This window comes from Wyeomyia smithii, chromosome 3 (assembly GCF_029784165.1).
Source record: "Wyeomyia smithii strain HCP4-BCI-WySm-NY-G18 chromosome 3, ASM2978416v1, whole genome shotgun sequence".
Taxonomy (NCBI): domain Eukaryota; kingdom Metazoa; phylum Arthropoda; class Insecta; order Diptera; family Culicidae; genus Wyeomyia; species Wyeomyia smithii.
In genome coordinates, this window is record NC_073696.1 from 92188 (window position 1) to 106864 (window position 14677).

At 36.8% G+C, this 14677-nt stretch overlaps 1 protein-coding gene across 3 annotated transcripts in view; it reads left to right on the plus strand.

The window, feature by feature from the left end:
- The window catches only part of LOC129727835 (homeotic protein spalt-major), a 31815-nt gene that overhangs the window by 13783 nt on the left and 3355 nt on the right, over positions 1-14677 (plus strand). For all 3 annotated transcript variants that reach the window (XR_008728593.1, XM_055686047.1, XM_055686048.1), the window contains exons 2-3: positions 11410-12331; positions 12405-14617. Coding sequence is in view for 2 of the 3 variants with exons in the window: in XM_055686047.1 (XP_055542022.1) it covers positions 11410-12331; positions 12405-14617 (3135 nt within the window). In the remaining variant the exon portion in view is untranslated. The remainder of the gene's footprint in view (positions 1-11409; positions 12332-12404; positions 14618-14677) is intronic.

The window sequence follows — 14677 nt, forward strand, 5'->3', positions numbered from 1 at the left end:
AAGTCTCAATGCATTGATGCAGCTTTACTAGAGGTAAAAGGGATTTGGTTACACGGTCGGAAACGATGGATGTCATGCGTGTTTTGGCAATCATGTGATGCTACGCGTTTTTAACACAAAGCACAAACCGTATTTCCTTACTATTTTTGTCAATTGCCAACAATATAAAAAAACAATGTCTCATTCACACTTTTCTTCGTTCGAAAAAATCAAATTAATGCTAGTCTAGTTGTGTGGTCATTGACTAAGTAAAAACATGCAAAAACAAAGTTTGTGTCTGAATACTGACGTAAAACAATTTCCTATTTCTTAGAAAAAAAAGAAATTAGAAAAGTTTTAATGTTTTTTTGACGTGGGACACGTCTTTGTTTACTATACTGGGATGCATTCTGTAAAATTGGAAATGAAACGGGCAAATGTTGCGTCAGATTTCAAACGCTAATAACAGCATAACCACATGATGGATAACAATAACCAATATGTTGTTGGATAGATAAAATGTATAACAATTTTGTAATGTGTTAATTATCACTCTAATTTCATTGCTAAGCGGTAAAATTGATAATAATTTCAATAACAAATTTACGCGAATAATGAACCAATTACATGCGAGCATTCCTAGCACAGACGACGAGAATGGACACCATCCGTTCCCTGTGATATTCCCTGTATCAATTTCGAAATAAAAATTGACAGAGTCTCCCCGTCCCAATAGGTCAATTTATTTTTGCTTCCATGAGCTTAGACTAATATGATGTCTCGAAGGTAAAAGTTTTCCTAAAAGTTTGAAACAATACCCATCCTTGAACAATCTCTAAACCTGCGTGTTAGGTACTGTAGAACCTAATAAAAACTGATGTCTTGAAAGAAAACATGCCAGTAAAAGCAACAGTACCAGTGGAGTATAAAACCGCAGGTCTCTCGTCGTCTATGATTGCATTGGTACTCTTCTATTCGTACTGCAGCAGTACTATTCGTATTGCAGTGGTACACTTTTGTTCGTACATTTCTATTCGTATGCAATTGAGGAAAAACTACAATGCTGCTGTTGATGGTGATTGAAAGTTTATTTCATAAATATGATTGCCATGAATTACTCAACAAGAATTGTAAATTTTTGCAACGGATATTTTTTTATTTTATCTTCGATATTCACTAAATAATCGTGACCGGATAGTATCGAAAGAGTAAATTCCTAAATATATACATTTATAGAAAAGTAAGAACCTGCGAATGCTTGTGATTTTTTAGTTTATTTAGTAAGATTCGTACAGAATCTCTTTCTATATTTCAAAATTGTTAGATGATATATTATTATTCTAAGCTTTACCATAATAAACGTATATTTCCTGTCTTCGTAATACAGCGAATGTAGTTGCAGGCAAATGAAAAAATTGTCAAGCAAAAAATAAAAATGTAATTGTGGATTTCTACGATTTTTTACTGGAACTTGTTAGGAATTTTGTTCAAAATATTTTCTTATGTTTTCCAGTTGATGAACCTTTGTAAGGGCTTCCATATTATTTTGAAAGTAATATCCATACTATAGATTTGATTTAGTTAGAGTTAAATAATACAAAACCATTCATTATGATAACGTAAGCATTATTGGATTATGAGAAATTCTTGGTGCTTCTTCAACAGGCACGATATGCTTGTGCCTTGTTAAATACATATTTTTTTGCACAAAAAAAATACTAAAGGCATAATATCGCCAAATATAAATGATATTTCTTCGAGTGTTGTTGAATATATTCCAAAAATTGATTTCCAGGGGAGACTGAAAATAAACACATTTATTCTGTCTGCAGACTCTGTATATTTTGTAACAAAAAATCCCCTAATTACAGTGTTTAGTCCCACGTCACCATTTCATACAACCCTAGGGCTGTATACCTTGTAGTATTTTTCGTGTTGGGTATTTTCGTCACTGCGACCAATTTTTTGATTTTTTGTGACATATTCCTCCTTTTTAATCTTGCTAAGTCAGGATAACGTATCACTATTGGAAGTGGTCGTTACAACCTGACCAAAAGCGTTAGTCCAGTGCGGTATTACACTCCGTATGAAGCGCACAACCGTACTGGGATTTGTTCTCTAGATTTCAGAGGGTTCCAGTAGCCCACTCTCGAATAACTTTTTTTGATAAAAATTACCGGACATCGGCATAATAGATGTTCCGAGTTTTCTTTTTCCATGCCACATACTCGACCTGCAAGTTTTTTCATAACCTTCAAATGATAACGGCTTGGACAATGCCCTGTTATTAATCCCGTATACATGCTACAGTCATAGAAACGTTCGGTGTGATGAAACGCTTCGACTGCGAAGTGTTTGTCCAGTTGGATTCCACTTTCAGAGTTTTCCATGCTTTCAGTCCCATTCTAAGGGAACAAGCGGAAAGACCACAGAAGGAGTTCTGGTCCGATGAATTGGTGAGACGATCCAAGTCTTGCCATCTCATCGGAAAGTTTTAGCTTGGTAAAATAATTTAAAAATGCACGATGTTATAGCAAATCCACGATAGTATTTGACATCTAATGTTCTACTGCTTTTGAAAATTGAGATAAAACCTAAATTAATCCACCTAGCGGTCAGACCCAGCCTTTCTCATTCAAACTTTTATTTGTAAAAATAGGTTTACATGAACGCTTCACTTGATTAAATGTATATTCACTCTTCAGGTTCTAAAATTTGATGTTGCAATCTATACATGGTCGGCGTGCGACCAGACCGAACCAAGCGCCAAAAACTTTATTTCGAGTAATCGGCGATCAAAGTTTAACTACCCCGTATGTTTCCTGCAAACTGCTGAAAAGAGATTTTGTTGTAATACCATTAGAAACTGTTCAAATGATTTCGTTTATCATGAAAGATAGATTATCAAATTTAACATCCACTGGTGTTAAAAACTCAATTTTGAAAAAAATGGCCACCAAGCGGTTCGGTCTGGTCGCACGCCGACCACATATAAAAATGCAGTCCGTTCTGTCTGTCTGATCCATATAGGCTCGAAAACTACCGTACCAACCGACATGAAAATTTGTATGTCAGGGTTTTTGGTGCCGATAAAGGTTCCTATGATATTTTGAGACCTCTCCCTCTTCTGGAAGGTAGAGGTCCCATACAAATGAAACACAAATTTCTGCACAACTCAAGAACAAACCAAGCAAATTAAACCGAATTTGGCATGTGGCTGTTTTAAGAGGTAACAAATATGTCCATAATAGGTGAACGCCCCTCCTTTTTCTGGAAAGAAGGGGTTCCATACAAATGAAACAAGAATTTCTGCACATGTCAAGAGCTAACCAACTAAATGGAACCAAATTTAGCAGGTGAATGTTTTTAGAGGTAACAAATATGTTCCATAATCGAACTCAGGCAACATTTTGGATTGTAGGATGGCAACTTCCGGTTTCTGCAAAACAGCCGAAAATGCCCGATTTCCACCCAATATAACCATATCCGGAATGATACACAGGAGCTAAAGTCGACCACAGATACCATTTTAAATTCTAAAGTGGTGACTTCCGGTATTGGGTGTTATTCGATCATTTTCGGCTGTTTCCCAAGAACATGTGCTTCCAGAGGAGGGAGGGGCATCGAACCATCATGGACATATTTGTTACCTCTGAAAACATACAACCAGAATGACGCTCAGAGGCCAGAAATTATAAATGCCACTTTGAAACCCAAGATGGCGACTTCCGGTTTGTGAAAAACAGCCTAAAATAACTAAATACCATCCAATATGAGTATCTCTGGAACCAGAATGATGCAATTAGCTAACAATTGACCTCAGACACCATTTTGAATTGCTAAATGGCAACTTTTAGGAAACAGTCGAAAATGACCGAATAATACTCAATATGGATATCTCCGTCATCGAGATGATGTATAGAAACCAAACATTGACTCTGGACACCATTTTGAATTTAAAGACGACCACTTTTACTTTGTGGAAAACAACCAAAATAACTAAATACTTCTCATTATGGCTATTTCCGGTGTCAGATTGATGCCAGAAAGTCTGCTGAATATGACCGAACACCACCCAATATGAATGTATTTAGATATACAGAAGCCAAAAGTCGAGGATGTTGTCATTTCGATAAAACCAATCATTTCAAACGATTTGTTATTTGATTTTGATCATATCCTATGGCCGATTCGTCGTGCATTTGCAGACTTTGAACACATCGCAAGGAATCAATGAATTTGGAACGTTGAAATAGTACGATACCACATTTAAATTATGTTGAGGCCACATATATCGATCAAAGCAGGTAAAGTTTTCAATAGTCTTTAAATATCTTTTCTTTTCATAACTTTTAAGCCACATATCAAACTGTTATGAAGTTTGTTATTTGTAAGTTTGAGAGATGACTCGTTCGTACGACACCAGTTATGTTCAAATAAGTCATGTAATCTTTGAGATAATAAACTTTCGTTGTTTTTTTAACAAATTAATATATAACGGTTGCTTAAACTCGATTATATTCAAATGAAATGGGAACGTATAGGGTAGCCAAACTTTGAAACCATGTGTTCAATTATAATTCATCAGTTAACCTTTAACTAGCCCGCTCATCTGATAGTAATATTGTTCAAATCGATTGTGTAGTTTCTGAGATAATGAAGTTTCATGATTTTCACATTTCGGTAAATTACAGACGAAGTTACAGTTCGATTACAGTAAAATTCAATAGAGTGTTATGAGTCAGCTAGTCTTATCAATTGACACTGATTTTGTTGTTGTCAGGTCAGCCATCTCTGAGAAAAGTGAGTGAGTCCAAGTAGTCTTCGGAATATGTTCCTTTTCATAGCTGGATTTCACATTTTTAAACATAACAGGCGAAGTAATAGTCCGATTGCAAAACAAATCAATAGGGTCTTATGAGGGAACTAGACCTTCCATTTGACACTGATTTTATGAAAATCGGTACAGCCATCTCTGAGAAACATGAGTGAGATTAAACAGTCTTCAGAACATGTTTCTTTTTATAACTTTTGTACGACATGTTCAATATTCATAAAGTTCAAAAGTATTTCAGGTATTTCAGAAAGCCTGTTCATTTAAAATCAATTTTGTTTAAATCGGTTGTGTAGTTTTTGAGATAATGATGATTCATGATTTTTACATTTTGATACATAAGTTCTAAACTAAAAATCCGATTACAATAAAATTTAATAGGGTCTTATGGGACAACAAGACCTTTCATTTGCAAATAATTTCATGAAAATCGGTCCAGCCATCTTTGAGAAAAGTGAGTGAGAATAAAAATCTACACATACACACACACATACAGAAAATGCTCAGCTCGTCGAGCTGAGTCGAGTGATATATGCAATTCGGCCCTTTGGAGCACTTTTATACTTTCGGTTTTGCAAGTGATTGCTATACCCTTCTAGGAGAAAGGCTAAAATAACTAAAGGTCGAACTCGATTATCCGCAGACTCGATCATCCGGTACTCGATTATCCGGGATTCGATTATCCGGAATAATAGAATCGATTATTCGGAATATTTTATTTTATATTTTGTTTTTAATACTTATCTTGAAATTTTACTTTAACTGTCCCTTTCAGCACTATTTCTGTCCTTTCTAGCATGTTTGGGATATGTCCGAGCCAAGTGAATCCAATCAGTGTGAAATTATTTTATTTTTGCTTCTTAAGAATTTCCCCCTTTTTCCACAGAAATGATTTCTGGTTACGTCACAGGAAAATACTTATTATACGTTCGTTAAAGGTAAATTTATACAAACAATCCGCAGTGAAAAAAAAATCGAGTCTTCGGATAATCGAGTCCGACCAGTATTTTCAAAATAGCGAAATTGTGCAGTATTCTAGAGTAAAGTTGAATAACCACAGCAGAGGTTGCGCTAGTTCTGTTAAAATTGTTTCCAATGTCGTTTTCGTTTTCGCACTTTTGACACCGTAAATGGTTTATTTCACTTTCCGGACTACAGTTTTTCTGTCTCTGACTGCACTTTTTCTGTCCTGGACTACACCCGAACTGTAGGAAGTTACCAACACATTCACACATATGTGTCAAAACTGGATTGTTTTGGTTCTCTTTCCACGTGGTAGCGTGCCAGGTAAACTTTTTTTCAGTACATTTGCGAGATGGACATATGAAATGGAAACGAGACAAAATGACGATGGCGATAATGACCAAAACAAAACAAATTGACAGCTGTCTTATTATAACGCATACCAATGCAACTACACTGAAAATGTTTTATTTCAAGCTGCAAAGTGTAGTCCGGAAAAAGTGTAGCTACACTGCGAAAACGAATTCGACATAAAAATACTGGTGGTAACCTATCTGGTCCTGCACCATTCGAGACATCTAACATATTTAAGAAGGCATGTCAAGGGCTTCGTTGTCAACATCTCTCAACGGCTCTGGAAGTTATTTTAGCAACCGAGATTCATAATTTTCTTTCACAACAGGTTGCATCCAATTTAATAAACAATTATACCTACTGATATGTCTCACTAATTATTGAGTACTTTGTGCGGTATCTTCGATTAAAATTCTTTCCGTCTCCGTATCCAATAATAAGGACGTACAGTCGAATACCTTTAAAGCGACATCGCAAAGGACTGTCCTTATTGCGAACTGTTGCAATAATACGAAGAATTTTTGTATATGTAGAACAGAAGGTACCGTTAAGAATGTCGTTATGGATTTAGCAATGTCGTTATAGAGAGATTCTACTGTACTATTGTCGCAATTAAGAATGACAAGTATGAGTTTTGGTATGCCGTTATAGAGGAAGGTTGTAATAGCGAAATGTCACAATAAACCGAAGAACTTGAGTATAAAACTGAGAGGCCTTTGAGAATGTCGCTATAGCGAGATTTGTCATTATAAAAAATGTCGTTTCAGAGGGATTCGACTGTAGTTAACGAATGATTTTTTTTTTTGATGATCATCAACAGTTTCAAACATAGAATTCAGTAAGTTTAACGTAGAACAATATTAATTCCTTTTTTACTTCAGTGAGTTGAATCAATTAACCTTTTCAATAAGAGATGACGCGGCGTTGTTTTAAAAAGTGCTCACTGACTTTTTTTCGTGTAACCCCTGAAGGCATTTGGGTACCCCAGGTTGAAAATCGCTGGTGTAGGATATTGAAACGGCACACAAAAGTATCTTTCCTAAAATACAACAAATAGTTTTAGGATAATCAGTAGAAGCCCTTTGAAATCATAGCCTCCAAAATATCAGGTCTCGTTACTGAATAAGATTTTTGAACGATGATTTTGTGATAAAAAAATTGATTGTGTTATTATACTTCTTAACAATCGTTAGAAGATATTTGAAGACAGAAGTAAATTTTTTCAGGGGTAATATACAACCAAAGAACACCTCTGTGCATTTGATGAATTACATATTCTTTGATGATCTTCTATAAATCGTTTCAATTCAAATATTAAAAGATGATTTTCTAAGTCATGAGTTTTTTTATAATTTTAGTGGTTTTAAAAGAATAAACTTGTATTACTATCGTTCAGCCGTTTCAGGGCTGAAGAGCTGTACTTAGGTTAAGTATGTTTATGTTAAATAATTGTTTTGTCTATGGCCCTCACACGAGATCTCATCGTGCAATACGAATTATATTCTGGTTGTTTTCCATATTGGAAAGCTATACTGTTGCAAACAAATAACAAATAATAAAACTGCTGTTCGTATCGTGAACACTTCGACTCCGAGGTGAGTTTGGGTACAGAAAACGGCCAAGAAGATGTGAGCATACATTTTTGGGATACTAAATGATTTTGTTAAGTCGTATTATCTACATCCAATATAATTTATGGCAGTACGACGTTTGCCAGATTAGCTAGTTTTTAAAACATCATATCAAGAAGACTGGGAACTCTGCCTGAAATCAAGCGACAGTATTAGCAGCACAATCTTTTGAGTGAAGGTGGAACTGACGCATGCTAGTGTGAGTGCTAGCGATGCAAATGCAATCCGAATGACATGCAGGATCATCACATACGCACACAACGTTTTCGTAGCGATGTAATTACCACACTCTGAAAAAATGCACGTAAAATTTATCGGGAAAAGTGGCAGATTCTCATCCACCTCCTTTTCACGTAACTTTTGTAGCCCTTCATTTGTTAGTGTTCTAGTGTCAAATTCAGTGTCAATCATCTACGTGTTGTTCAGGTAATTATAACCTGATTTTCACGTACCTTTTTACGTGACATTTGGGTGAAACCATTAACAGAACGCATAAACCCCACGTGGTTTTTCACGTACTTTTTACGTGTTATTCAGCTGGAATCTGCGTGAATTTCAAGTAAATAGAATACACATCGCATATAAAAAATATAATTTATTTTTAAATATTAAAAAATAATTGCTTGTTTAGAATCGAGATTTCCGACAGGAGAAAAACAGGAATGGCCGAAACGATGACAACCGTTCATAGTTTTAACTCGCAGCTGGCGCAGGAGGTGTTCCGCTTGAAAATGACTGTTGACGATTCCAATCGTCCGGAAAGAATCACCAACTGAAAATTCGAAAAATTTATGTTTCTTTTGTTAATCTAAATATTATTCTGGCTACTTACATTACGTATTTTCCAATATTGAATAAGCTGGAGCAGCTCAGGAGTTTTTTGTACGCCATATTGACTTTTTTTGCATACTAGAAATTCACGTAAATTCTGTTATCGGAAACGTCACACCACAGCCGCACTAAGACTAACAAAGTCAAAACACACAAACAAATACCAACGCGCTTAAACTATTTACATTATGATTTAATCGAATTACGTGAATCGTACGTGAAATTTAGGTGAAAGTTACTAATGTTACGTAAAATAGCAGATGTTCTGAAGGTCAGTCACTTCCCTTACTAACACGCAGAGAATCCTGAGTAAGAATCCTCAGGATACCTTTAACTCGGTGACGGAATCGTGAAAGGAATCGCAAACACGATCCGAAGGATTCCCACTCAGGATTTTTATTCAAGAATTCTTGAGCCATATACAGGGCATTCCTGAGGATTCTTTTTTCAGGAATCCTTTTCAAGGACGCTCACGAATCCAATGTAAGGAATCCTAGAGAATCTATGCGAATCGTATGTGTTCGTCCGGGTTACGTGATTTTTCAGGTGGATTTTATGTGCCTATTTTATAAAAAGCTTCCACTTTTAATAGATGGAGTGCGCTGTTTAATTTGACACTCATCATTTGTATGGGATCGATCCAGAGATGCCAGTCTTCTTGATATGATGTTTTTACTAGTATATTATAAATATTCAATATGATTATTACATACATTTCATGGAATACATCCCTAGACGTTTTATGAAATGGTACTACCCGAACTTTTCTAAATTCTTTTCACGAGTTTCGATTTTTAATGCCAGATGGCTTAATAATACATGAAACATCGAGATCTGGTAAAATCCTTGGGTAATTTTTGGAATTTCCAAAGGCCAGACTTCAATCACCACCCCATTTGAAGTCCGATTGAGTGAAATTTTGCACAGGTCGTTTTTATCGTACAGATGAATACTTTGGATTGTTTTTTTTTATTAATTTTCTGATCACTTTCGTCCCATATAAGTGATTGTAACCCTAGTATACATCCTTAGAGAAGTTTAAAAGGCAAAGGCAAATAAATGATATTTCTTCGAGTGTTGTTGAATATATTCCAAAAATTGATTTCCAGGGGAGACTGAAAATAAACACATTGATTCTGTCTGCAGACTCTGTATATTTTGTAACAAAAAATCCCCTAATTACAGTGTTTAGTCCCACGTCACCATCTCATACAACCCTAGGGCTGTATACCTTGTAGTATTTAAGAAAATAGTTACCATTTATAAAAAATTTAAAAATTTTCCAACCGGTACGATTTTCTACACTGAGAATATATTTTAGTTTATTCCACGAAAACGTTTATTTTACATACAAAACCTTTTGTTATTTTCTGCAGTGAAACCAATGCATAATAAAAATGAAGGTGCTTTCGTCAGAACTGTCAAAATTGTTACAGATTTCTATTTGTATACGTAACGAAAGGTTTTAAAATCGAACGCAATCAATCGTACAAACAAACGCTGCATAATATAAAATTACGAAAAATTAGTAAGCTAACGCAATTACATTTACATTATACGAAATCAAAAATAACATAACACAAAAATTTCGTTCAAGTAAATACCCGTGTTTCCGATTTTTGTCCGTTGTTATCCACGTTCGCACGAAAGTACATTCGTGAATTGTACAAATTATGTGTAATGTTGCAATTCTTTTCGATAACTTGCTATACAATCAACAAAAGTGCTGTACATTCTACGAATCCCATGTTTACGAAATGTGCGTGCAGAGAATAACGAAATAATATTTTCAGGTAGAAGGGTGATTCACAACGAACAAAATGCTCACCTATCGTCCAACCCAGAAGAATTGCTGTTTAATTTACAGTTTATTAACCTATTATTTAGCGAATTTCAGCTTGAATAGAGCTTAATAACCTGTTACCTGAATTTTGAAAATATCGTTTTGAGCATATTAGTAGAATGATATCAAATATCGAAAAAGTGAATAATTTCCATTAAATTCTACTACCAACTTCAAAAGTGAATATTAACGTCAATGGCCAATGTCCACGGTCCATACAATTTTTTTAGAATTTATATGGGCAGTTGTCCACGGAGGGGGAGGGGGAGGTCAAAATTGTTAGAAATCTGTCCACGTGGTATGTGTTTGGCCCCTTATGGGTTATAATAGCGGGTGTAATATCAGACCTGTTCGTGACGTTGGACTATAAAGCAAGATAACGTGCTCTCGAACTTGCTCTTCAACATTGCCTTGGATGGTATAGTAGAGAGAGCAGGCGCAGCGGTGCCGCTATCTCGAAGACTCATATGCTCCTTGTCCGAATAGCAGCAGTTAACAGGACCTTTTGCGGTTCGCACTAAACATGTGTTCTATGTATACACTTCAAGTTTACTGCCGAATCTTGATATTTTTTTTGAATGCGGCACTTTTTGAATTCCTAATTAGAAAATTATTAATCTAAGACAATTTCAAGAATTGACTAATTACGCGTGAGCTTCGACACTATCTGCGAAGTCGGAGCCAAACGTTCCCACCAACTGCAAAAAAAATTCTAATGAAAAAAAATTAGCCTTGGTTTAATTTTATTTTTTCATGATTTCGTAGTATGGTTTTGCACTTCGGATTTGAGTAAAGTCATTGGCCCAATTTTAAACCTTAACTGGACGATAATTTTATTAATGTGAATGTTCTGGTATAAATCAAAAACATATTATGGCTATAATCAAAACCGTGGACTAGCGAGATTTTGAATTTGAAAGTTTCCAAATGTGATTATATTAAACCTAAAAATGATTTTTCCCTTTTCTTCATAGATTTGACGGAAAATGATTGTATTAATATTGACTGTATAATCACTAAACCGTCTGTAAAATTAGTGTCGAAAATGTCGGACGAGTTTGCTGAGAACGATAACGGCAGACGAGAAGAGTTGAATGATCATCATCTTGCAGCACGTAATCAACAACACGATCCTGTCGAGTCTGGGCATAACGAGGATAATTTAAGTGACGACGAAACTGCTGATGAAGACTCCTACCGACACGAGGATACCGCGGGCAACAAAAAGGTAGATTTTGAGGACCACAGTTTCAGGCTTCACAGAATGGCCGAAGATCAGTCCGCGGTAAATATGGCTGGATCCACGGCGGCTGCTGTAGCACTTGCTGCCGCTACAGCCGCGGCAGCAGCAGCTGCGGCAAAAAGTCCTACTCCTGCTTCTAGTTCGCAGAATGAATTCAATCCCTCCGCATTCTTCCCACCACCAGGACAAATGTCGATACAAGCTTTTCAGAATGCAATAGCTCAATTCACCGCTAACGCATTGGCTAACAATATGGATAATGACACAGTAGTGAAAAATCTCGCAATACTGCAATCGGCACTGTTCACTCTTCAACAGCAACAATTTCTACAGTTTCAATTAATTCAGCACCTCCAATCTCAGCTTGTTAAAAAACATACGACTAAGGATGAGCCATCCAATGACTCTTGCAACACCTCTGTATTTCATCACACTAGCAATAATAGTAACAATAACAACAACCGTAGTAAAAAGAATGAGCCTCAAGATTTACGGAAACAGGAACGGCCTGATGATGATGATGAAATTGAAGAGGAAGGTATAGAAGATGCTTATAGTAAGAGCTATCAAATGGTGAATATTATGGCGGCTGCAGCCGCTGCTAGCACAGAGAATCGTTCCGTTATTCATCCTGTTCCTGAAGAAGATTTAAGGTAAGATTTGAGCAATTCTAATTATTAGAGATAAACTTACAGTTCGTTTGTTTTTTACTATTTGCCACATCAGGAAATCAAAGGTTTCTGAATCATTCGTCGAAAAGAGACCTGCTTTAGAGTCTCCAAGCATACTACCAACAACTACGGTAGCGTCTAGTGCTAGTACATGCCTTACCACCTCGTCCCTTCCAACTACAACGCGCAGTAGTATATCCGAAAAAGATGAAATATTACCATATCAGGATTCGTGTTTCTCATCTTTAGCGGCTAATATCATAACTGATCATGCACCTTCAATAATGGGTGAACCAAATTCACTTGCAATGCTAGAGAAAAAAGCCCAAGAAGTGCTAAACTCCGCTTCACAGGGCATTTTATCAAATAATTTATTAGATGAACTCGCATTCGCCAACGATAAATCCTCACCAAATGGCCGAAACGATGCAGCTTTGTTCAAACATAGATGTCGATATTGTGGCAAAATATTTGGATCAGATTCGTCGCTTCAAATTCACATCCGATCCCATACTGGTGAACGACCGTATAAGTGCAATGTTTGCGGAAGCCGTTTCACCACAAAAGGAAACCTCAAGGTTCATTTCCAACGGCATTCTGACAAATATCCTCACATACCAATGAATCCAAATCCAGTTCCGGAACATTTGGACAAGTATTTTCCACCATTGATTCCACAAGAAGCATTGAAAGAGCAACAACAGCAGCAGCAGCAGCAGCAACAGCAGCAACAGCAATCCCAACCTACTCCATCCACGATTCAACAATCTGGACCTGCAGCGCAATTTCCCAGCTTAGAACCACGAGGGTTTCCACATAGAGCTTTTTTTCCTGATTTTTATTTACCTCGTCCGCCGCTAGATATGTTCAACAACTCTCTAAACGAACCGCCACGAAACCCTGTAGATCTTTCTCAGGTAAAAAAGTCAGAGCCTCTGAGGGAGTCATCGCCAGATATAAGGCCAGAAGTTGTATTAAACGATACACCACTAATAAAACAAGAACCAATGGAAGAGTCAATAGATCTTTCAGAAAAATCATCCAAGACTGTTCAAAGAGAGGTAGAGAAAGAAGATGTAGAACAAGATAAAGAAGAAAATGCTAACCTCAATATTAGCACTAGCGAGAAGGATTTTCCTTTAAAATTAAAAAATAACTCAGTTGAGAACTTGGCAACTGTTCCCTCTGTATCACCTCCATCAAGTTCTTCATCGGGGTCTCTTTATCAAGACACTGTATTGGATCCGTCTTTTTATTCTGCGCATCTGCCTCGACCAGATAGTAATGATAGCTCATGGGAAAACTACATCGAAATTTCATCTGAAACGTCTAAACTGCAAGAGTTGGTCGACAATATAGATAGTAAAACTTCTGAACCTAACCAATGCTTAGTGTGTAAAAAGGTATTATCTTGCCGAAGTGCTCTTCAGATGCACTATCGAGTTCATACTGGTGAACGACCTTTCCGATGTAAAATTTGTGGTAGATCGTTTACCACTAAAGGTAATCTAAAAACACACATGAGTGTTCACAGGATTAAACCACCAATGCGAACGCTTCACCAATGTCCCGTTTGCCATCAGAAGTTTTCTAATATCTTCGTTCTTCAGCAACATATTCGGTTGCATACAGGAGAGATGACTGATTTGACACCGGATCAGATTAAAGCTGCAGAAATTAAAGAGTTCGAGGGTCCTGATATGAGACTGAACCCATTTGGAGTAAGGTTGAATGACTTTTCTGCAAGCAATCAAAATAAACGTGGACTGGAACACTCAGATGAAGAGAATGATCATGATGGTCACGAAGAAAAGTTACACAAGGTACCAGTTAACGAGAAACTGAAAGTAAAAGTCGGTCTCACTTCACCTGCTATTGAAAATCAAGTTGAAGATCTTCGTGCAATGAATTTGCAGCGATTGTCAGTGCGATCGTTGCCAAATGACGATTTTTCACGAGACTCTGCATCAGCTAGTCCTAATTCATCGGAAGCAAAACGGCTAAGGTCATCCAGTCCAATTGGTTCCGTCTCATCTATGGTATCAATAAGATCTCCTCTATCCACGCCACCTAGTTCTGGTGGAGAACAACTGGGAGCTGGTGCTGCAGGAAGAGCAGCAGCAGCGGCTGCGGCTGTGGCAGCTTTTCCATACGGGCCTCCATTCCTTGGAATGCCGCAATTTCCACCGTTCATCAATCGACCACCTTTCTTAGGAAATGTTCCAATAGTACCACCAGGTGCCAACATGCCACCCTTCGGACTGTTCGGTAAGTCACAGCCCTAGGACTAGACTTTGCATATCTTTTCAGAACAATAGATTTCTATTA